General features: G+C 38.5%; 1 protein-coding gene and 1 long non-coding RNA gene across 3 annotated transcripts in view; one reads left to right on the top strand and one right to left on the bottom strand.

Annotated features, from left to right (window-relative positions):
• The window catches only part of ZFAND3 (zinc finger AN1-type containing 3), a 328963-nt gene that overhangs the window by 51052 nt on the left and 253267 nt on the right, over positions 1-24644 (bottom strand). Inside the window, exon 4 of one of the 2 annotated variants that reach the window (XM_061399069.1) lies at positions 2087-2152. The exons of the other annotated variant lie outside the window; for it this stretch is intronic. Within the exon in view, the coding sequence (XP_061255053.1) occupies positions 2087-2152 (66 nt within the window). The remainder of the gene's footprint in view (positions 1-2086; positions 2153-24644) is intronic. 2 annotated transcript variants of the gene reach the window in all.
• Positions 20802-23144, top strand: LOC133236853 (uncharacterized). The gene is made up of 2 exons (XR_009733070.1): positions 20802-21091; positions 22903-23144. It is a non-coding gene; the product is annotated as an uncharacterized LOC133236853 (long non-coding RNA).

Here is a 24644-nt window from a genome sequence, read left to right as displayed (position 1 = left end):
TATTGATACTTCTAACTCCTTTCTGCCTAAAACACCTATTGATTGCTATCAACACTATACACATAATCTTTAATGGTTAAGACTAAAATACAAGAGCAGCCACCATTACTGAAGATCTACTATGCGAGCTTTATGTGTATCATTTCTTTTCTTTCTTCAACTTACGAGACTTATCACCTCATTTTACAAATGATAAACAAATTTTGAGAGGTTACTGAAAATCGCATTTTGAGAGAGCCAGGCCAGGATTTGCAACAAGATCTGCTCTAGAATTCTGTTTTAAAAACTATGTCACTACATGTTATAAGTTCCAAATCTATGTTTCTCTTTCTCCACATTTCATTCAATGATATGTTCTATACTGTCTAGTTAAGAGCATAATTACAATAAAATATGATAAGCAATAATATTTTTGTATTGAAAAGCAGGCTTCAGGATCTAAAGGATGTAGTCAAGTCCTAACTCTATTACTTACCAGCAATATTACCCCAGGAAATATATTTAAATTTCTGAGTGCCTGTCTTTGTTAACTGTAAAAGAGGAATAACTATCATGTAGAATTGTTATGAAGATTAAATATGCATGCATGTAAAGAATATTGAACGGTGCCTGGTAATGCATGCACTTAATGGTATTATTTTTAGATACACAAAATAGTACGACAACAGAAAGGATGAAACACATCTGCCAAGAAGATGAAGGACACGAGTCCATGACCTTCAGGAAGGGCTCCTAGTAGTTTGAATTTCTACGCTGAGCGTGCAGCCCCTTTCCTAAACCCTCAGGAAGACCCAACAGGCTCAAGACTCATTCCTGGATGTGACCTGAACACCTTGGTAGTGTGAACAGTAAGCCCTGGCCTGAGGAGAAGACTGGAAGGAAAAAACAAGACCAGAGTAACTGTGTGAAACATTGGATCTGAAATCAAAGGGCTCTGTGTGTTTTTCAGGTTTCTGGCTGGGGTCAAGATGGTGTTCAACTGCCCACTGGCCAAAGCAGGACAGTTGCTCTCACCCCAGGGCAGTTCTATTCTGTCTCAATCAGGAACTACCCAGCGGAGCTTGGGGACTGGACACAGGAGGGATGGAGCAGGTCAGGACTATCTCACACAGCCCTGCTGCAAACTGGTCATTGGGAACAAGAGAATAAAATTAAGTTCTTCAGCATGCAATGCCTAGGCTGAACGCCTCTGAAACCAAGCACAGACAGGCCTGCCTGAGGTTTTAACATCAAAACCATGAGCATTTAAAGGGGCTGGGGTTTCAGGGTAAGTCTGTACACAGAGATGGTTTGTGCTATTTCCACCAGGGAGTTAAAAGGATTTTTAAAGTTATGAAAAATACTCTGACTTCGACCTTTAGAAAAACATGATTATTTTGACTCTTTCAAATATAATCCTTAAGATACTTTAAATAGCAAGCAGCATTACTTAAAAAGGCAAATACTGTTGAAAATAAATTAAGCTACAGGGTAAGGGAGCAACAGGCCTTTTGAGTCCTCTTTAGAGAGCTACAAGATTCATGACTTCATGCTTAATAAAAATGTCACAGATGCACAAAGATCTCTGGGATATTCCCTGTATCTGAAAAGAATGATTTCAGTACACACCGTGGCTTTAACATGAATGAAAGGAAATAATTTTCTAAAACTAGTAGGATATTATACTAGTCAGTTAAGCTGATTACCTGTACTTCATTTACCCTTCAGTCACATTATTTAAGTAGTATTTTTTTTAGTGGGCCCACGACTTACACGAATTAGCCACAAGCTATATTAGGCATTGATTTGCATTTTCTGCATGCTTTAGACCTTAATAACATCCTTCAGACGTTAGGAAGTAGGTACATTTTGATGTCCACCTTCTTGGTTCTAGCTGCCAGCATTAACTCAGCCAATTTGACCTCCAAGAGCACTACTCTGACCTCGGCTCACACTCCACTCCCAAATCTAAGCACATAATACATCACTTCACAAATGATGGAAGAAATCAGACAGCACCCTGGCAAGGACACCACATTAAAACCAGCAGCTAATGCCTGTGAATAATTCCAGTAAGAATGAATCCAGGTAAGAATGATGTACGTACCTGTACCACAGGATCTTTTGGTTGGTGTGATTAACGAGACATGAGCTGTATCTGTGCATGGCCCACCTAGAAACAGAAAGGCAGGCACAAGAGTCAGTTCATATCCTCTGCATATCCAGAGGGGCTGTCCTGGATAAAGAGAAACCTAAAATGGAAGGGATCAGCCTGTAAGCATGCATAAAGAGGAGCAGTAGGAAAAGATGAAGATGGTGATGGTGGTGGTGGGTTAATTTTTAGTTCAGCAATTCAGTCTAACGGCCCATATTCTTTCTATATTGTAACATCATTTTCATTAAAAAAAAAAACAACTGAATCTCACATAACATTAAGATATTAAAGAACAAAATTTTAACTAGAATTTTCATCTGGGTAAGAGTAAATTACCCATAAGTTTGGGGAGATGAATTTTCCACACAGCAATAAGCAGGAATCTCCTTCTTAGGTTTATCTCAGTGGTCACCCCACCTTTGAATTTACTGCAAAACTGGCCTTATTTAAAGTAGGCGGGGAACCTCCCTAAAGAACAAACTACTTATCAGAAAAAATAAGGATCATTTTAATATTTAAAGACAGCACTGCTAACCAAGAAAGAATATCTAGTTTCATTATAAAAATATGACACAAAGAGGGCCTTCATGGAATTTTCGTGGTCCAGGGAGCTGATGGATAGGTATAATTCAAGAGTATGAGAGACACAGTCAGTCAGTGGGTGAAGACTTGAAACACAGTCATTTCATTCTACAGAATCAGGACCACAAACAAATTCTTAAGCTGATATTGATATATACTCCAACACCCTACCTTCTGAAACAGGAAGTTACCTTATAAACTTGAAGACCAGAAGTTTTTGACATGCACTGGGTGGGCCAATAGTGATGATCATTAAGGAATGGGACACACAAGCAAATGTTACATAGATATTTTGAAAAGTCTCTCCAGGTGACTAGAATGAAGAAAACATGATTATTTAGCATAACTGTTTATCACTACGGGGCTTCCCTGCTGGCACAGTGGTAACGAATCCAACTGCCAATGCAGGAGATGTGGGTTCAATCCCTGGGTCAGGAAGATCTCCTGGAGAAGGAAATGGCAACCCATTGCAGTATTCTTGCCTGGAAAATTCCATGGACAGAGGAGCCTAGCAGGCTACAGTTCTTGGGGTTGCAAAGAATCGGACATGACTTAGCGACTAAACAACAACAATATGTCATCTATGACCAGACTTCCTATCACTGAAGTTACTCATCAAAATAGGAGGAAATGAAAGAGCTCAGAGTTTGTGCCACCAAGATCCATGGATTTAGGACCCTAGATATCCCACCAAAGAAGTTCATCATTGCTCTACTCTTTCCTATACCAAGGCCCAAAACAGCAGCAAACTGTAGTGGGTGTAAGGAGACACAGAGAGAAAACAGTAAAAGGTGGGGAAATCAAGTAAGCATGTTGTTAAGGTCAAAGAGCACCTAGCGAGTATCTTGATGTGTCACCACAGGTTAGTCTCACGCTCGAGGGCTTATAATCTTATTAGAAAGACAAAATTTGTGCACTTATACAAAGAATAATACATGACAGCAATAAAGAGCTAGATGCAAAATGATCAAGTGCCAAAGAATATGGAACAAGTAATAAATGCTAAATGTAATCAGGAAGAAGGATTATTCATCATTGGCCAGCATTACCTGGAAATACTTCTCAAGGATTTGAAAATGAGCCAAGAATAAATTAAAAGTTACAAAGACCAAAAGAAGAGGGCAAGAAAAACTTAAACAAGTTTTCTACAAATGTCACATTCAGCAGAGAAAGCTTAACATACTAAAATCCCAGAGGTCCAAATGAGCACTGCTGCTGCTAAGTCACTTCAGTCGTGTCCAACTCTGTGCGACCCCATAGACAGCAGCCCACTAGGCTCCACCATCCCTGGGATTCTCCAGGCAAGAACACTGGAGTGGGTTGCCATTTCCTTCTCCAATGCATGAAAGTGAAAAGTGAAAGTGAAGTCGCTCAGTTGTCTCAGACTCTTGGCGACCGACCCCATGGACTACAGCCCACCAGGCTCCTCCATCCATCGGATTTTCCAGGCAAGAGTACTGGAGTGGGGTGCCACCAGTGATACGAAAATAAGCAACGTGGAGAGACACTGATTGCAAGGAAAACTAACACAGACCCCATATCCTCAAAACCCATTGGGCACTAGCTCTGTAGCTCCATAAAATGTTATAGCTTCTGTTCCCATGTGTGATTTTTTCCGCTTTTGCTTTTGTTCTTTTGTTAAATGAATAATTCTTATTTCAGGGGAAAAAAGCAGTTAAGTCCTACAACTACTCTTTTTTTTTTTTTTTGGTCAGCTGTTTATTTTTTAAAATAAATTTATTTTAATTGGAGGCTAATTACTTTACAATATTGTAGTGGTTTTGTCATACACTGACATGAATCCGCCACGGGTGTACACGTGTTCCCCATCCTGAAGCCCCCCGCCCCCTCCCCATCCAACCTCTGGGTCATCCCAGTGCACCAGCCCCGAGCACCCTGTCTCATGCATCGAACCTGGACTGGCAGTCCGTTTCACATATGATATTATACATGTTTCAACGCCATTCTCCCAAATCATCCCACCCTCGCCCTCTCCCACAGAGTCCAAAAAACTGTTCTATACATCTGTGTCTCTTTTGCTATCTCGCATATAGGATTATCATTACCATCTTTCTAAATTCCATATATATGTGTTAGTATACTGCATTGGTATTTTCCTTTCTGGCTTACTTCACTCTGTATAATAGGCTCCAGTTTCACCCACCTCATTAGAACTGATTCAAATGTATTCTTTTTAATGGCTGAGTAATATTCCATTGTGTATGTGTACCACAGCTTTCTTATCCACTCGTCTGCTGATGGACACCTAGGTTGCTTCCACGTCCTGGCCATTATAAACAGTGCTGTGATGAACATTGGGGTACACGTGTATCTTTCAATTCTGGTTTCCTCAGTGTGTATTCCCAGCAATGGCAGTTCTATTTCCAGTTTTTCAAGCAATCTCCACACTGTTCTCCACAGTGGCTGTACTAGTTTGCATTCGCACCAAGAGTATAAGAGGGTTAGATTTTCTCCACACCCTCTCAAGCATTTATTGTTTGTGGACTTTTGGATAGCAGCCATTCTGACCGGCGTGAAGTGGTACCTCATTGTGATTTTGATGTGCATTTCTCTGATAATGAGTGATGTTGAGCATCTTTTCATGTGTTTGTTAGCTATCTTTATGTCTTCTTTGGAGAAATGTCTGTTTAGCTCTTTAGCCCATTTTTTGATTGGGTCATTTATTTTTCTGGAATTGAATAGATTAAATGTCAGTTGCTTCGTTTGCCGTTATTTTCTCCCATTCTGAAGGCTGTCTTTTCACCTTGCTTATAGTTTCCTTCGTTGTGCAAAAGCTTTAAAGTTTAATTAGGTCCTATTTATTTTTGCTTTTATTTCCATTACTTTGGGAGGTGGGTCATAGAGGATCCTGCTGTGATTTATGTCAGATTTATTTATGTTTTGCCTATGTTTTCCTCTAGGAGTTTTATAGTTTCTGGTCTTACATTTAGATCTTTAATCCATTTTGAGCTTATTTTTGTGTATGGTGTTAGAAAGTGTTCTAGTTTCATTGTTTTACAAGTGGTTGACCAGTTTTTCCAGCACCGCTTGTTAATGAGATTGTCTTTTCTCCATTGTATACTCTTGCCTCCTTTGTCAAAGATAAGGTGTCCATAGGTGCGTGGATTTATCTCTGGGCTTTCTATTTTGTTCCATTGATCTATATTTCTGTCTTTGTGCCAGTACCATACTGTCTTGATGACTGTAGCTTTGTAGTGTAGCCTGAAGTCAGACAGGTTGATTCCTCCAGTTCCATTCTTCTTTCTCAAGATTGCTTTGGCTATTTGAGGGTTTTTGTATTTCCATACAAATTGTGTAATTATTTGTTCTAGTTCTGTGAAAAATACCATTGGTAGCTTGATAGGGATTGCACTGAATCTATAGATTGCTTTGGGTAGTATACTCATTTTCACTATATTGATTCTTCCAGTCCATGAACATAGTATATTTCTCCATCTATTTGTGTCCTCTTTGATTTATCAGTGTTTTATAGTTTTCTATATATAGGTCTTTTGTTTCTTTAGGTAGATATATTCCTAAGTATTTTATTCTTTTTGTTGCAATGGTGAATGGAATTGTTTCCTTAATTTCTCTGTTTTCTCATTTTTAGTGTATAGGAATGAAAGGGATTTCTGTGTGTTGATTTTATATCCTGCAACTTTACTGTATTCATTGATTAGCTCTAGTAATTTTCTGGTGCAGTCTTTAGGGTTTTCTATGTAGAGGATAATGTCATCTGCAAACAGTGAGTGTTTTACTTCTTCTTTTCCAATCTGGATTCCTTTTATTTCTTTTTCTGCTCTGATTGCTGTGGCCAAAACTTCCAAAACTATGTTGAATAACAGTGGTGAGAGTGGGCACTCTTGTCTTCTTCCTGACTTTAGGGGAAATGCTTTCAATTTTTCACCATTGAGGATAATGTTTGCTGTGGGTTTGTCATATATAGCTTTTATTATATTGAGGTATGTTCCTTCTATTCCTGCTTTCTGGAGGGTTTTTTTTTTTTTTTTTTTGGGGGGGAGGGTTTTTATCATAAATGGATTTTGAATTCTGTCAAAGGCTTTCTCTGTATCTACTGAGATAATCATATGGTTTTATCTTTCAGTCTGTTAATGTGGTGTATTACATTGATTGATTTGCAGGTACTGAAGAATCCTTGCATCCCTGGGATAAAACCTACTTGGTCATGATGTATGATCTTTTTAATATGTTGTTGGATTCTGTTTGCTAGAAGTTTGTTAAGGATTTTTGCATCTATGTTCATCAGTGATGTTGGCCTGTAGTTTTCTTTTTTTGTGGCATCTTTGTCTGGTTTTGGTATTAGGGTGATGGTGGCCTCACAGAATGAATTTGGAAGTTTACCTTCCTCTGTAGTTTTCTGGAAGAGTTTGAGTAGGATATGTGTTAACTCTTCTCTAAATTTTTGGTAGAATTCAGCTGTGAAGCCGTCTGGTCCTGGGCTTTTGTTTGCTGGAAGATTTCTGATTACAGTTTCAATTTCCGTGCTTGTGATGAGTCTGTTAAGATTTTCTATTTCTTCCTGGTTCAGTTTTGGAAAGTTGTACTTTTCTAAGAATTTGTCCATTTTGTCCAAGTTGTCCATTTTATTGGCATATAGTTGCTGATAGTAGTCTCTTATGATCCTTTGTATTTCTGTGTTGTCTGTTGTGATTTCTCCATTTTCATTTCTAATTTTGTTGATTTGATTCTTCTCCCTTTGTGTCTTGATGAGTCTGGCTTATGGTTTGTCAATTTTATTTATCTTCTCAAAGAACTAGCTTTTAGTTTTGTTGATTTTTGCTATGGTCTCTTTTGTTTCTTTTGCACTTATTTCTGCCCTAATTTTTAAGATTTCTTTCCTTCTACTAACCCTGGGGTTCTTCATTTCCTCCTTTTCTAGTTGCTTTAGGTATAGAGTTAGGTTATTTATTTGACTTTTTTCTTGTTTCTTGAGCAAAGCCTATATTGCTATGAACCGTCCCCTTAGCACTGCTTTTATAGTGTCCCATAGGTTTTGGGCTGTCTACAACTAATCTTTACTTAGTAACCCCACATAAGTGATCCTTAGGGGTTTTTTTGACAAAAACATGGGGATAATAAAATTGCCTATAAACCACGAAGTCAATGAGATCATCTATATAAAAAAAGACTTCACAAACTATAAAGCTTTATGTTATATATCTTCACTGTCTCTGCCATGAGGTTTTATGAACCCAAGGGTCAAAACTCACTTTGTCATTTATTCTTGGGTCATGACTATATGGGAGAAGGCAATGGCACCCCACTCCAGTACTGTTGCCCAGAAAATCCCATGGATGGAGGAGGCTGGTAGGCTGCAGTCCATGAGGTCACTAAGAGTCAGACACGACTGAGTGACTTCACTTTCACTTTCCACTTACATGCATTGGAGAAGGAAATGGCAACCTGCTCCAGTGTTCTTGCCTGGAGATCCCATGGACAGAGAAGCCTGGTAGGCTGCAGTCCATGGGGTCGCACAGAGTTGGACATGACTGAAGCAACTTAGCAGCAGCAGCATGACTGTATCAGAGAAGGAAATAGTAACCCACTCCAGTATTCTTGCCTGGAGAATCCCATGGACAAAGGAGCCTGGTGGGCTACCATCCATGGGGCCGCAAAGAGTCGGACACGACTGAAGTGACTTAGCAGCATGACTGTATGGACAAAGGGCACTTAATAGTGTTCAGTAAGTGACCACTGCAAGCGACTTGATCAAATCAGGAGAGAAATATACATTTTTTAAAAACTTTTTTTAATTGAGGTTTAACATAAAGAGAATGAAATACTAGAATGAAGTGTACAAATCTTAAGTATATACCTTAAAGGGTTTTAAACATATATACTTGTGTAACAACCACCAAATAAAAATACAGAAACATTTCTGGAATCCAGAAAGTTCAAGGGCAAATTTTAAAAATACAGATTCCCAGATCTTGATTCTGGAAATTTCGATGCTCGATGTATGGCCAAGATCATTGAGTTCATACAATACTGTGAGCCATACAAAACACAAAGGTCAATAACAGCTTAACTAGCAAAATATTTGTTTAAAAGGACATAAAATAATTCATTTACTAAAACTGTTAAGAACAGAGAGAAATTAGTTTAATCAAATCCCCTGAATAAATTTGGCTGGGACTCATGAATTAACTCTCCCATGTTTACAAATGCAATCTTTACCTCATCTGAAGGTTGAAGGTTTATCCTTTTGAAAATTCCTAGTGAATGAATTTCTGTAGGTTTTGGCAAATCCGCAAATAACTTTAAGGCTACCTAGCATATCTCAACATGTATCATCATGAAAGTGTTCTCTAGAGAGCTTGTTAAACTAACAACCCAATCCAATGTATTCACTACATTACAGTAAAGCACAAACAGAACCATAGTTGAGTCAAAACAAATTGACAGCAAAAGTAACCGGCAGTGATAATATATCCCAGCTTTGATAATTGGACAATATTATAAACACAGAGCTTGGAATTAAGTTTGGTCTGGCAGACTATAACCTATGAAAGTCTTTAAAATCCAGAACAGATGCATATGAGCAATGCACATATATTCTACACTAATTGTGCTGTCATATAAAATTCCTATACTTTCAAATAAAAGGAGTAACCACAGGAGGTTACGATATCCACTCTTACACAATTAACTGCAAGTCAGTTGTGTTACACTGAATTCAGGAAATTAAGGGACACTCAAAGGGACCTTTTCCAGGTTTTGGTTCACAACAATAAAAATACAGCATTAGTCTCGTGTGGGTATGGCAAACCAAGTAATTTTGAGAGTTGATGGTAAGGGTCAAATTCAGGGCATCTGTTCCATAAGGGAGTGGAGCTGGCTAATATCTGTGAGGGGGGCTGGCATATGGTCTCATAAATCACTTATAAATTCTGCTCCTATTTTTGGCCTCTTCCTTCCAAGCAGCAGGATGGGCAGAGCTAATACTTGAAGAGCAAAATGAAGAAACCTTTTCAGGCCTGGGTTCTACAGGTAAATGTAGAGATGCTGTGTGTGTTGGGATCAAGAGTGGAAAGTTGGGAAAATTAATGCATTTCTAAGCACAGGACAATTCACACCATTACCCTCTATCCTATATTAATAGCAAGTGAGTTTGGAACAATGAGTTTGGGGTTGTTAAAAATAAAATCACAGTTAAGGTTCCTTGCTTAATATGACACTCACTGGGAATTCTGAACCAGACAATATCAAGATTAACTCAGTTGAACTTTTTAGCCAATCACCATGAGTGTTTTCTGCTTTCTTTTGCTAAAGCAAAATTAAATATGTGAACTTTTTCAAGTTTCTTCATCATCTGAAGATACTTAATACTATCATTTTTCACTTGACATTATACTCAGAACTTTTTCCTAAGTTTCCACAATTCAGAGTCTGGAATTTGCATGTAAATAATGTCTGGTAGCTTGTGGCTTGTGACTTAAGTCTGAATACTCTATCTTGTCTTCTAGGGATGCTTCTATTCTTGTATCAAAGGTGTCATACATAATGCAGCACCAAGGATCACATTTGCAATTCCACATGAGAGCTATGAAATGAAATTCTTCAACTGTATTCCCAACAAGCAGAAATCTTTATAGCCTATGCAATAGGGCAGTGGATTTTCTTCAGGAGACTGTACTGATTTCAACGGTGTAAAGTAAAAGATGGGTCAAATCTGCATATTAACTTCATTTGTAACCTGCAAAACCAGAAGGACTGCATAAAGGTATCCTGTCAACTATCAACTTTCACATTTCAAGTGGAAGTGGCAGGAATCTTAAATTTTCTTTTTCAGCCTCCTGTAAAGTTACTTAGCATGTCAAAATACACTGAGCTTCCGATGTAGCAGTCAATCCAACTGACTGAATGGAGACTATGACTCAGGAAAAAGCCCAGAACATAAGCTGCTTTTATGCTGGCCCATCATCTTAGGCACTCAAAAATCTAAGGCTGAGTAAATACAGAAAAACAGTACTCTCCTTAACCTTGAATAGAGATCAACAATTTTCAAGAAAGGTCTTATTAAAACAGCTGTGATGAGTGGTTATTTTTGGCTCCTGATTCCACTAGTCCTCACTGGCTGCAGTTATACCCCAGCTAAACCACATCAATTAGGAAAAATGGTCTGTCAAGGAGTCAGTCAGCTAAAAATTGCCAGAAGCTCGATAATCAAATATTCTACTATCAGCTCTTTCATGGTAACTGCAAAACATTAAAACACAAAAATAGCCATTCTTTTTGTAGATTTATAACACTTCAATATTCCTGCTTAATTAACATGACATTTACATAACAGTATCTAATTAATTTCTAACTAAAGGCACTGTGAGCTAATTAGAAATGCATCATCCTTTTTTAACCAGCTTGTCAATTCCACTCTGTCATAATCTGGACATTGTTTACCTTTGCAACATCTCACTTTCCCAGGCTTGCTGTTCAAAAGGTGATTTCGGACAACAGATTTCAAGAGCTATAATTCTCTCCTCACTCTAGAGAGTCATATCTTATGGAGTGTTTTTTTGATGAGCCACTTAAAAAAAAAAATCTATGCAATGGAGATAGTGAAATAAACTCAACACTGTCTTCTGATGTGGCCATATTAAGAATGCAGAACTCTTTTTAAAAATGTACAAAGAATGTATATTCCTTCAGCAATAAAACATTTCTTCTATAAAAGCCTTCAAAATACACTTAAAAGAGTAAATGGTAAAGCATGAATATTAGGGATAGATAAAGATGCACAAGAAAATAAACCATCTCTTCAGAAAAGAAGACCCTATCCCACTTTGGTCAACAAAAGAGTCCGAAATGCAGTACTTGGATGCAATCTCAAAAATGACAGAATGATCTCTGTTCGTTTCCAAGGCAAACCATTCAATATCACACTAATCCAAGTCTATAGCCCAACCAGTACTGCTGAAGAAGCTGAAGCTGAACGGTTCTATGAAGACCTACAAGACCTTTTAGAACTAACATCCAAAAAAGATGTCCTTTTCATTATGGAGGACTGGAATGCAAAAGTAGGAAGTCAAGAAACACCTGGAGTAACAGGCAAATTTGGCCTTGGAATACGGAATGAAGCAGGGCAAAGACTAAGAGAGTTTTGCCAAGAAAATGCACTGGTCATAGCAAACACCCTCTTCCAACAACACAAGAGAAGACTCTACACATGGACATCACCAGATGGTGAACACTGAAATCAGACTGATTATATTCTTTGCAGCCAAAGATGGAGAACCTCTATACAGTCAGCAAAAACAAGACCAGGAGCTGACTGTGGCTCAGATCATGAACTCCTTATTGACAAATTCAGACTTAAATTGAAGAAAGTAGGGAAAACCACTAGACCATTCAGGTATGACCTAAATCAAATCCCTTATGATTATACAGTGGAAGTGAGAAATAGATTTAAGGGCCTAGATCTGATAGACAGAGTGCCTGATGAAATATGGACTGAGGTTCATGACATTGTACAGGAGACAGGGATCAAGACCATTCCCATAGAAAAGAAATGCAAAAAAGCAAAATGGCTGTCTGGGGAGGCCTTACAAATAGCTGTGAAAAGAAGAGAAACGAAAAGCAAAGGAGAAAAGGAAAGATATAAACATCTGAATGCAGAGTTCCAAAGAATAGCATGAAGAGATAAGAAAGCCTTCTTCAGCGATCAATGCAAAGAAATAGAGGAAAACAACAGAATGGGAAAGACTACGTCTCTCGTCAAGAAAATCAGAGATACCAAAGGAACATTTCATGCAAAGACGAGCTCAATAAAGGGCAGAAATGGTATGGACCTAACAGAAGCAGAAGATATTAGGAAGAGATGGCAAGAATACACAAAACTGTACAAAAAGATCTTCACGACCCAGATAATCACGATGGTGTGATCACTGACCTAGAGCCAGACATCCTGGAATGTGAAGTTAAGTGGGCCTTAGAAAGCATCACTATGAACAAATCTAGTGGAGGTGATAGAATTCCAGCTGAGCTATTCCAAATCCTGAAAGAGGATGCTGTGAAAGTGCTGCACTCAATATGCCAGCAAATTTGGAAAACTCAGCAGTGGCCACAGGACTGGAAAAGGTCCGTTTTCATTCCAATCCCAAAGAAAGGGAATGCTCAAACTACCGCACAATTGCACTCATCTCACACGCTAGTAAAGTAATGCTCAAAATTCTCCAAGCCAGGCTTCAGCAATATGTGAACCGTGAACTTCCTGATGTTCAAGCTGGTTTTAGAAAAGGCAGAGGAACCAGAGATCAAATTGCCAACATCCGCTGGATCATCGAAAAAGCAAGAGAGTTCCAGAAAAACATCTATTTCTGCTTTATTGACTATGCCAAAGCCTTTGACTGTGTGGATCACAATAAACTGTGGAAAATTCTGAAAGAGATGGGAATACCAGACCACCTGATCTGCCTCTTGAGAAACCTATATGCAGGTCAGGAAGCAACAGTTAGAACTGGACATGGAACAACAGACTGGTTCCAAATAGGAAAAGGAGTTCATCAAGGCTGTATATTGTCACCCTGTTTATTTAACTTCTATGCAGAGTACATCATGAGAAACGCTGGACTGGAAGAAACACAAGCTGGAATCAAGATTGCCGGGAGAAATATCAATAACCTCAGATATGCAGATGACACCACCCTTATGGCAGAAAGTGAAGAGGAACTCAAAAGCCTCTTGATGAAAGTGAAAGAGGAGAGTGAAAAAGTTGGCTTAAAGCTCAACATTCAGAAAACGAAGATCATGGCATCCGGTCCCATCACTTCATGGGAAGTAGATAGGGAAACAGTGGAAACAGTGTCAAATTTTATTTTTCTGGGCTCCAAAATCACTACAGATGGTGACTGCAGCCATGAAATTAAAAGACGCTTACTCCTTGGAAGGAAGGTTATGACCAACCTAGATAGCATATTCAAAAGCAGAGACATTACTTTGCCAAAAAAGGTCCATCTAGTCAAGGCTATGGTTTTTCCTTTGGTCATGTATGGATGTGAGAGTTGGACTGTGAAGAAGGCTGAGCACCGAAAAATTGATGCTTTTGGGCTGTGGTGTTGGAGAAGACTCTTGAGAGTCCCTTGGACTGCAAGGAGATCCAACCAGTCCATTCTGAAGGAGATCAGCCCTGGGATTTCTTTGGGAGGACTGATGCTAAAGCTGAAACTCCAGTGCTTTGGCCACCTCATGCGAAGAGTTGACTCATTGGAAAAGACACTGATGCTGGGAGGGATTGGGGGCAGGAGGAGAAGGGGACGACAGAGGAGGAGATGGCTGGATGCCATCACTGACTCGATGGACGTGAGTCTAAGTGAAGTCCGGGAGTTGGTGATGGACAGGGAGGCCTGGCATGCTGCGATTCATGGGGTCGCAAAGAGTCGGACACGACTGAGCGACTGATCTGATCTGATCTGATCCCACTTTACTCTAAACCAGCAATTCTCAAACTGTTTTAATCAGAAAGGACACACCTAATCTGTCCACATAATTGAGTTTGAAAAGCACCATCGATTACAAACAAGGATACATAAAGATATAACAAGTGGGAATCTAAGTTTACAGAAAATCCTCAAGCCAGATAATAGCCCTCCCACTTCTCCAGATGAAATTTCCAAATTAAAACATTTACAAAACTTGTTATTCTAAGTGTTAATCTCTCAAAAGTTCTAACCCTAACTCACTGCATGATCTCTCATACCATTTGGATCTGAATTAGACATTCATGAGCACGGATTTCCAAAGTGGGTACAGAAGCTGCTATTGGTAGCTCCCTGTTCTGTTCATAAAAGGCCTCTCAACAAAATTTCATTATCATTCCACCCCCCACTCTCCTGAATAATTGTTGCTGGGCTGCTCTGCAAATATTGTGTGTATATGTGTGTGTGTAAGTGTGCTTGTTAGCCTATTTGCACAATAGAAATAAAATTTAAAATTCTCCCACATCACCTTCCCCAGGGAACACGACGACAAGCAAAATGAAATCAGGAATACTTTGCATTTGCACAGCATTCAAAAACACTCGTACAGGAGCATGCATGGACATCCCTACGGGGTCAGTGGGATATGTTCTGGAAGAATGCTCTCTTGACCCCAGCAATGACCTTAATGGCATGAGCTTTTTTTTAGTGGCAAAGTTTTATGCATCTTGATTCTCTAGCATATTAGCTGTTCAATATGTCTTTTACTACTGAATGCAAATGATTCAGGCCAAAATCAATTATCACACATACATAGCTATTCAGAAGGGAAATTGAAGCATTAATAAACAGTTGACTTTCACCATATTTACATGCTTTAATCTAACATGTTAGTTCTCAAACATTTGCGTCTTAGGATCTTTTTACGCTTAAAACATGAAAGACCTTTTGTTTATGTATGAGGTGATGAAGTGAAGTCACTCAGTCGTGTCCGACTCTTTACGACCCCATGGACTGTAACCTTCCAGGCTCCTCAGTACATGGGATTTTCCAGGCAAGAGTACTGGAGTGGGTTGCCATTTTCTTCTCCAGGGGATCTTCCCGACCCAGGGGTCGAACCTGGGCCTCTCGCATTGTAGGCAGACACTTTACCGTCTGAGCTACCAAGGAAGCCCTTTGTTTATGTAGGTTATAGCTATTGATGCTTACCTTATTTGAAATTAAAACTGAAAAAAAATTGTAAGTTTTCATTTAAAATTCACAAAATAATTACATGTCAACATAAAACATGTTTTTTATGAAAAGTAACTACACATTTTTTAAAAAATGAAAGCAGCCTTGCTTAAAGGAAGAAACCTAGGTTTTCACATTTGCATTCAATCTATTACAATGCATCACTCATCTGAAACATATGAAGAAACACCGCACTCACACAGATATATACTTGGAAAGGGGAGGGCCTGGTGGACCTCATTAATGGGTCCTGGGTACCTCTACAGGTCTTTGGACCACACTTTGAGAACCACTGGTATAGAATAAAACCGGTTAATATAATTTCCAAGTTCTCCACACTTTGTTCACATGCCAACTGACTTACTCTAGTCTTGCAAAGACCAATCAGTGCACTAGTACAAATAACAGTCAAAGGTTTGCCTATTCTCAACAAAGCATTAATATTTAAATAACATTAAATACTTTGGTGCTATATTGTCGAGTTATAAAACCACCAGCCCTGGAGGCTACTCTAGGTCCTTTGCAGTTCTACAAAAATTTTAGCATCAGTTTGTCAATTTACCTACACACACACACAGAGAGGAAGTAGACTGCTGGGTTTATACTGAATCTTTATTTTGAAACAACATCTTAACAATACTGAGTCTCCTGACCCATGAATCCATGAAGGCAAGGAATAGTGGAATAAACTCTACAATTATAACTTCAACCCAGAACATTCTATTTCTGCTACTTATGTAAGAAGAGTAAAACCATGTTTCATGTAACTCAAAGGATTCTGAGCAGTTAAATCTGTTTGATTTCAGTTTTCAAATGTGATCTCTTACCTAGAGCCCTTATAACCAAGGAAGAGCATCCCATGTACTCACACACACTGACCACCAATACTCCAAACTGTGATAATGTCCAACAGAAATGAACACTGAAATTCTTAAGACACCACCATCTCGAGGTTCAAAACTACAAAGAATCCTTTTTTGAGAGGTCAAAATATCACCTGGTGAATGAAGTCAGTTCTATTTTTAGACACTTTTGTTTCTGTCTGTGACAAAGCATACTTAATATGGATATGAAATCAGGAGCTGTCACTTCTCCAATTTAGACTTCAGTTCTGACTATTTACAGGCTTAAGTAAGGCCCAACTCAGATTTCTACATTTGCATTATACCATCAACATGAGCATGAATCTCATAACAACATTAATGAAGAAACCACTCAGCATTACAAGAGCTTTTATTTTTTTGACATAATTTAGCTACCAAGAGTGTTTTCATCAATCCTGTCCTGTGTCTACAAATCAAAGAATGCACTGCCATCCTCAGAAAAGTGACTTGTGCATGTTCTCCATAAGAGCGTCAGAAAAAATAGAAAAATACGTCTGTTTAGGCCACAGGTATCGTCCCATGGGCATGTAAAAAGAATCTTGAACATAGGTACCCCTCTTCCCTGACTCGTGCTGAGTCTCTCCTATAAGTAGCTGTACCACAGCTGGCAAATGTGACAATGATCAAAGTGACAATGATCAAAAGGAACTGTAGTCAAACTCTTTGTTTTGTAGAAATAAACACTAGCAGGGCCTACTAATAGGACCTTTCTTTGCAAACAATAGTTGAAAATGTCATAATTTGAATTATGTAAAGAAGTGTTTATACTGGTATTCTGGGATTTTAAAAATTCCTTACCAACATGGCATCCTATTGTTTATTAAATCTAAAGAATTACCCTTTTGACAGATCAAAAAGTGAAATGTTTTATGAAGTAACATATGAACACAAAATGTAAAGTTATATGTAGCCTTTTTTTGGCATGGGCAACTCTGAATTTTCAGAGAGTTCACAAACACCACCAAAATATATTCACTTAAGTTTAAAATAACACACAGATAGATGCCCCTATAATAATATGGTATTTTTCCCTAGCCAAACATGCCTGTCATAATAAAACTTAGATTTAATTTAAAATCAGCACAGTGTCACGTATTACCAGTATCTACACAAAATAAAAACAGTATGACAGCTGCAAAGGGCTAAAGTTATGTGAAGTGTGGTTGTTCACGGTGACCTTTACTTTCACAGCCAAGTATAGAGCATTTCATTTAATAAGAACATTAAAAAATCTGCATTTGCAAAGAGGGGGCAGAGATGATGCTACTTCAAAACCTAGTATGAATATCAATAACTGTATAATCTCATTAAGTGCCTGAGGAAACCTTTATGGGAAACTAACCTTTCAGATTTGTGGGCTTCTTAAGGAATCCTTGAAAAACGGGTGCTTAAAGTGTGCCAGTCTCTCTCGCAAAGGGGAAGTTTGAAGGGGGAAATTCAGGTGATAAAAGAAATACCTATCGGCAAAACTTGCTGTTTCACAACAAGCAGGTGGCTATTTGCACAGTTAAAATAACAAAAAAGACAAGTCTTGTTATTCTAAAAGCTCTGTTAAAAGAGATGACCTGTCACCACAACAAGACAACCAAATTTCAAAATTAGGGAGGAAAACTGCCTTTCTGAGTTAACTTCATCTTGAGGTTACTGAATGGCACAGAAAATAATAAAGAGTATTACACAGCTGCTCAAAATCCAGTTCAGGCAATGTGAAGCCCTTCTTCAGTGTATCAAAACACATGAGCACATGAATGTTCTCAAAAGTATAAAAAACTAATGAACTTTTCTAAATATCTAAATCATTTACTGAATATTGCCTAGCTGGCTATTATGGGGAAGAGCAAAGTAGAATAAAATCAAGTCTCTGCTAATTTTGAGTTTAGCCTCTAAACTGGTACAGAGATGACTTCTCATGTCAATGAGGGACCAACACAATACATCATTAACATGTTCCGGGAAGAAGTCAGGACTCCCGGGGGGAGGCACGTGTGGACGAAAGGGTTCTGAGGTAGGCCTCCACAAGCACGAATAAAAACGGCAATATGTGCTGCCACGGTGTCTTTGGGGGACAACAAGAATCTGGTTTCAGTTCAGAGCTAAGTATCAGCGCTGGGAAAGGCAGGGAGGTCAAATACAATGAGGTTCCAGATTACATGGGGGAAGGATTTCTGATAAAAGATTAAGAATCTGGATGATCAAATTTAGGCAGTGATGAGTCAGTGAAATAATGCCCTTTTTTATTTAACACAGTATCAATGGGAGATTCATCTGACAAGTTTATGGACTAGGACAAGATTAGAAGCAAGAACAGTCTAAAGATTATGGCTAGGATTTCCCTGGTGGCCCATGGTTAAGACTCTGTGCTCCCAAAGCAGAGGCCCTGTGTTCAATCCCTGGTCAGAAAACTAGATCCCACATGGCTGCAATTAAGACCTGGTGCAACCAAAGAAAAAAATAAATATTTAAAAAAATAAAGACTCTGGCTGTAATCCTATGAAAACACAATGGTGGAAATGACAATTTCCAAGATCTTTAATATTTCTCTACTGAGCTAACACTAAAGGATCACAAAGACACATTAGGAAATATAAACAGCATGAGTGCAATTATGAAAAAGATTTAAACTGTGAATACCTAAAGTTAAGAGCACCTTTAATAGAAGAAATTTTAAAAATAAAAACAATGTATATAACTTCCTTCCAATAAACTTTAAAATGTAAAGGAAATAGGTATTTTTATAATAATACTACCAAAACTGACTTTTAAATGAGGTCGGAAATATAAATAGTCCAATATCACATATCAAGCCAATCAGTTTTATGAATAAGTTCTTTAAGTTTTCAAAGAATAGACACATAATGCCAGAACATAAGACAAAAAGCTTGTGTTAGGGCACAGGAAAAGATGAAAAACTTTCTGTGAGATTAATGTAACTAATACCTAGACAAGAATAGCATGCCCACCATATATAAGCACACGCATACACAAAATTAACTCACTTGTTAAAAAGGTACAAAATCTAAAATAAAATTAGCATTTTGAATTCATCAGTACTGAAAGATCTGAGAGAGCTTATCCAAGGAATGCAAAGGTGGTTTAACACTGGAAGTTTATTAAATTGAGGGATTACATATTAAAGGAGAAATCTATATGATCATCTTAATAGATTTGGAAAAAGCATTTTATAAAATTCAATATTTCTGAGTTAAAAAACTTAGCACACTACAAATAAGTTTCTTAATCTGATAAATAATATCTACAAGAAACCTTGCACCACCTGGTTTATAAGAGTAAAATATCAGAAATAGTCTTAAAAAAAAGAGGAAATAATAATAATAGAGAATACTACATAGCAGTTTGAAAAGAATTGGGCTGACCTGGAAAGATTTCTTATTATATTGTTAAGTAAGAAAGCAAGTTACAGAACAGTATGTATAGTATGTTCTCATTTGTATAAAGAAAACCTTGTATTTATGTACACATGTGTACAACTGCATATAAAAATAATATATAATCCAAAATAAATACACAGTGTAAATAAATATACTCTTCAAAGAGTGGGAATTTGAGGCGGGGAGAAGGGGTGAAGGTATTAAATGAGTATTTTTACCTTCTATTCTACATAAACCTGTCTTTGCTTTACTTGTATATTAAAAAAATGAAATTAAAACTTAAGAAGACAACAAAGTGGCCAGCAAATAAGCAATTTAAAAGTCCTGGTTTTGCTTTAATTCTGACTCTATTTTTAGACTACAAAAACAGCCAGATGACACTAAAGTGCCTGAACAAGTTCTGATCCAGTTAACATTGTGGGATAGAAATAATTTCCATTAAGAAAACACTGCTAAACTGCTCAAGCCTTTCTGCATTTTGACCAGGATTCACTTAATGACCCCATACATTGATTCCTAGTGAATTACAACCATTCAATTCAATACAGCATATAACTGTACATTATCAGACTGTACTGCAAAGTATCAATCTTTTTAGAACACAGCCCTAATAAAAACAGCATGTTTTATAGAATCAGCTTCAAGATAAATAAATGCACTGGAAAAAAATACCTTTAAATTAAAATCAAAAGAGACATTTAAATTTTCGGCATTCTTCATTATGGGAAAGAATTTCCCTCTTTGAGACTATTATATATCAGAAAAGCTCCATCTGTTGTATAATTATCTCTGATAAATGGCCTGATGCTCCAAGCTTCATTAGAGAAAAGGGAAGGGAAAGACACATACAGAGAGAACTGTAAATAAATCTCCTCACCATATTTCACTTAAAACCAGCCCAGCAGGAAGTCATAAAATATTTTTTTTTAATAGGTAATATTTTCTAAATGTTCTACTAGAATAAGTCAGCTGGTTTTGCACACTATCCGGTCTTCAAGTAGGCATAGTCTGAAAAGAGAAAACTAGCTTTACTTAGCAATAATTAGAAATTTAATTGGTAAAAACAGACAAAAAGTTCAGCCACTCAGTGGCAGTGATATTAATTTTCCAAGGGACTGCTTTGTCAGACAGGAATCAAGACTAGCAGCCAATGAAGCCCTATGCACGTTCAAAGACCCCAAAGGCAGTTTAGCAAGGAAATCTGTTAAAACGCACCACCATTTTATTTTTTAAATGCCTGGGGAAGCTAGGCTATGACCAGGAACCAGTTTCCAAGGAAACAACAGAACTCTCTTTGTTTAACAAAATTAATTTAACCACAGATAAAGAATGCTCTCAAATTTCTATTTTGGGAATCACTGTTACATTCAAGGAAAATCTAGCCAGCACTCGGAAATGAGGCTTTATTCATTAGAAGTCTTCACTAACATTCCGGTTAGTACAGTTCTCACTTTTTCTGTATACTTTCTTTTGGTTACAACAAAATCATCTCTTGTGTTTATTAATATGTAGTAGAGAAAAACAGGGAAAAAATATTTCAGCACTATGGATAATTTAAAGAGGCCCAGCGCTGACTTCAGCCCTGTCATGTGACTCAAGGCAGGTCACCATTCAAACCTTTTCCTCGTCTGGAGAATAAGGAAGAGACGATGTGCCCTGCCTATGTTGCACTGTCAGGACAGTCCCAGAAAAATGTGTGTCAAAGGGCTCTGTAAAACAGGGGTTGACGGACTTTCTCTGCAAGCGACCACTGGGTCTCTGTAGTAACTACCCAATTCTGCTGTTAAAACGCAGAAGCAGCAACAGGCAATACATAAATGAATGAGCATGGCTGTGTTCCATTAAAAATGTATTTAAGAACATCGGAATTTGAATTTCATATAATTTTCACACGTTGTAAAATTACTGTTCTCTTGATCTTTTTCATTTAAAATCACTCGTAGCTCATGGAACATACAAAAACAGGGGATGGGCCAATTTGGCCTGTGGGTTATAGTTTGCCAACTTCTCTTATAAACTATCACTTTTTGCATGTATGGGTTGCTGTTTATCTCTTAGTATGAGCCTCTACAGAGTTCAGAAAGTGTTCTGTATGAGGAGGGCCCTCTCTGTTAGATTAGAACGTCAGAATATTTAAGAACAAGTCCATTTCTTGCCATTGCCCTTCCCTAGTAGCAGAGGTCAGTTCCCCTCCTCTCCTGCCTAGAAAGAAACAGACAAGCCAGCTCTCTACCAACACCTGAACTTCCATCCACTATGCAGTGGGACTGGCCAACCTCCCCTTCCCCCAAACAAAAACCCCGACAAACCCTAGCTAAATAGGTATGTACATCGTAAGGCCCCCCAACAGGTCACGAGTAGGGATGTCCAGGCCATTTAAGAGAATAACAACAGAAAACCTAATTTATAGGAGAAATAGAGAAAAATGTCTTCTAAAAAATCTTTTAAGTCCAATCTGTGAGACTCTCACTTGAGGTGACCAGTCAGCTGCCCATCTTGTTAAGGCTGTCAGGGCAGATGCACTGCAACTCAAGATAAGATAGTGAAAGTGATTGTCAAGTACAGTGAAGACCCAGGTGAGAGTAGACAGCCTGATCCATTAACACCTTCAACTGTGACCCACCTAGGAGAAGAACAGTGGAGGAAAAGGCAGCAGGGGCTTGCAGACATTAACAGAGAGCAGAACTCCCTACCATGCAACCACCCTGATGGCTTTAACAACTAGCTCCAATGTTCAACCCCACAACCTGACATTATCTTCTCTTTCTTCAAAAGTTGGCTCAAGAAACAAAGTACAAACCACAATTCAGCACCTCAATGGAAAACCTGGAAATTGGCAGAAAAATACTTAGGTAGTAGCAAAAGCATTAAGAAATATATGTGATTTTATTCAAGTGTGCAACACTGTCCTCTGCAGTCCTTTCTACTACAAATCATCACACAGACAGGCAGCTACTCGGTGGCAGCTGGCAAGCCAGGCTGCTCTGGGATCTTGGGCGAGAGATACAGAATCATCCAGGGCCTCCATTTCCACATTTGCAAAATAGGTATGGTCACAGTACCCATCTTACAGGGTATTATGATCAGGAGGCAGGTTAATACAAACAAGTATCTGGAACAGTGCCTAATACTTGTAAGTGCTCTGGTGATTCCTATTACCATTTTTATAGCGTTTAAATATTATGACAAGTCCTTTTGGTCACTGTTAGCATTTTGTTTACACTGTGTTTTGAAAATGTTCCTAGTGCCTAAAGGTCCGTGGAATCTTCTGCAGACACCATAAGATGGGAGAGGAAGAGATGCGTGTGCTCAGACAAAAATATCACTTGGAGGTTTTGGACACCTGTTTTGTTTGACCTTCAGTCAAGGAGTTTTAACAAATTCTTTTAACAAATTCAAAAATCTGCCCTGTTCTCTGCTTTATACACTCTTAACCAAGAGTTCTTATCTTATCTGCAGTCTTTTTAAAACCGTATTAACGCACCCAGACTCTTGCCACGTGTTATGTTCATTTAACAGTGAGAAGCAGAAAGTAGATGTAAGCAATACTCATGCTCTTGATTATCAGGAAAGAAGACACGGCACTTCTGGTCCTACACAGTAACAACAGATCCATAACTACTGTACAGCTTACAAATTAGGCTGTACTTGGATTTGGAATTCCAAACCCATTTTCCAACAACTCCCACACCTTACTTCTCCATAACTCTGTGGGGAAGCTAAGGGTCAACAGATGGAATTCTGATCTCTTAAGAATACTTAAAGATTAATATACGTAATCCCCTGATGCCTCTTCTTCCACCTAGGTACATCACAGTTGAAGAACTATGCAAAATGTCAATGGATCAGGCTATCTCCTCTCACCTGAGTCCTCACTGTACTTGACAATCATTTTAATTATCTCCTGTTGACTTAAAATGCATCTGCCCTGAGAGCTTTCTTTTCTTATCCCCATAACCCCCATCCACAAACCAGGAACACATCTCCTCACTCTAGCATAGTTTTCAACCTAGGTGAGATGGCAAGACCCACGTGTGAAAGCTTTTGCAAATGACATGCTTCTTAACCACTATTTCTGTTACTGCCTCCCTTTTACTCTAAAATTCTTATGCACCTGTCTAGGAGAACAAGTCAGAATCTCAAGAAGAGGCGTACATATTTGAAACAGTGACCTCCTGGTGGACAGAGACGTTAATCTTACTCATTTCAGTACCCAGCACTTAACCAAGTGTCATTTAGCAAAGACTGTTAAATGAAACCACTGAAATAGTTTATTAAAGAGTTTATTAGATAACCAATCATACCATCACCAAACTGAGTATTTCTTGTCAATTTACAGCTTCCTGCAGCATTTTCGGGAGAAGGCAATGGCACCCCACTCCAGTACTGTTGCCCGGAGAGTCCCATGGATGGAGGAGCCTGGTAGGCTGCAGTCCATGGGGTCGCTAAGACTGAGACATGACTGAGTGACTTCACTTTCACTTTCCACTTTCATGCATTGGAGAGGGAAAGGGCAACCCACTCCAGTGTTCTTGCCTGGAGAATCCCATGGACAGAGAAGCCTGGTGGGCTGCAGTCCATGGGGTCGCACAGAGTCAGACACGACTGAAGCAACTTAGCAGCAGCAGCATTTTCACAATGTTGAGGCAATATGCTATGATTGTTGAAAGTGAGAGGGACAGAATAGGATAGTTACACAGGTAGCTGTAGGGGTCCCAGTAGGGGACTACAGCTAGAGAGGGAAACCTAGGGAGACCACTGTGAGTTAATGATCACTCAAGAAAGTTACCAGAAAGAACGTCATGGAACAAAGCAGGCTTGCTTAACTATAACGCTAAACATAAAAGCACGAGATATGCACCAGGTCACGAGGTAGAAGAAAAATGTTACAACTCCTATTGATCTGAGTAAGCATCATGATAATCCTAGTTTGACCTCACAGGGTCAGACATTCTCCTGCCCAATATGATGGAGGGGCAAGCGATAT

The sequence above is a fragment of the Bos javanicus genome, chromosome 23 (genome assembly GCF_032452875.1).
Source record: "Bos javanicus breed banteng chromosome 23, ARS-OSU_banteng_1.0, whole genome shotgun sequence".
Taxonomy (NCBI): domain Eukaryota; kingdom Metazoa; phylum Chordata; class Mammalia; order Artiodactyla; family Bovidae; genus Bos; species Bos javanicus.
The sequence above is the reverse complement of the archived record's forward strand: the minus strand, read 5'-3'. Positions and strand labels throughout refer to the sequence as shown.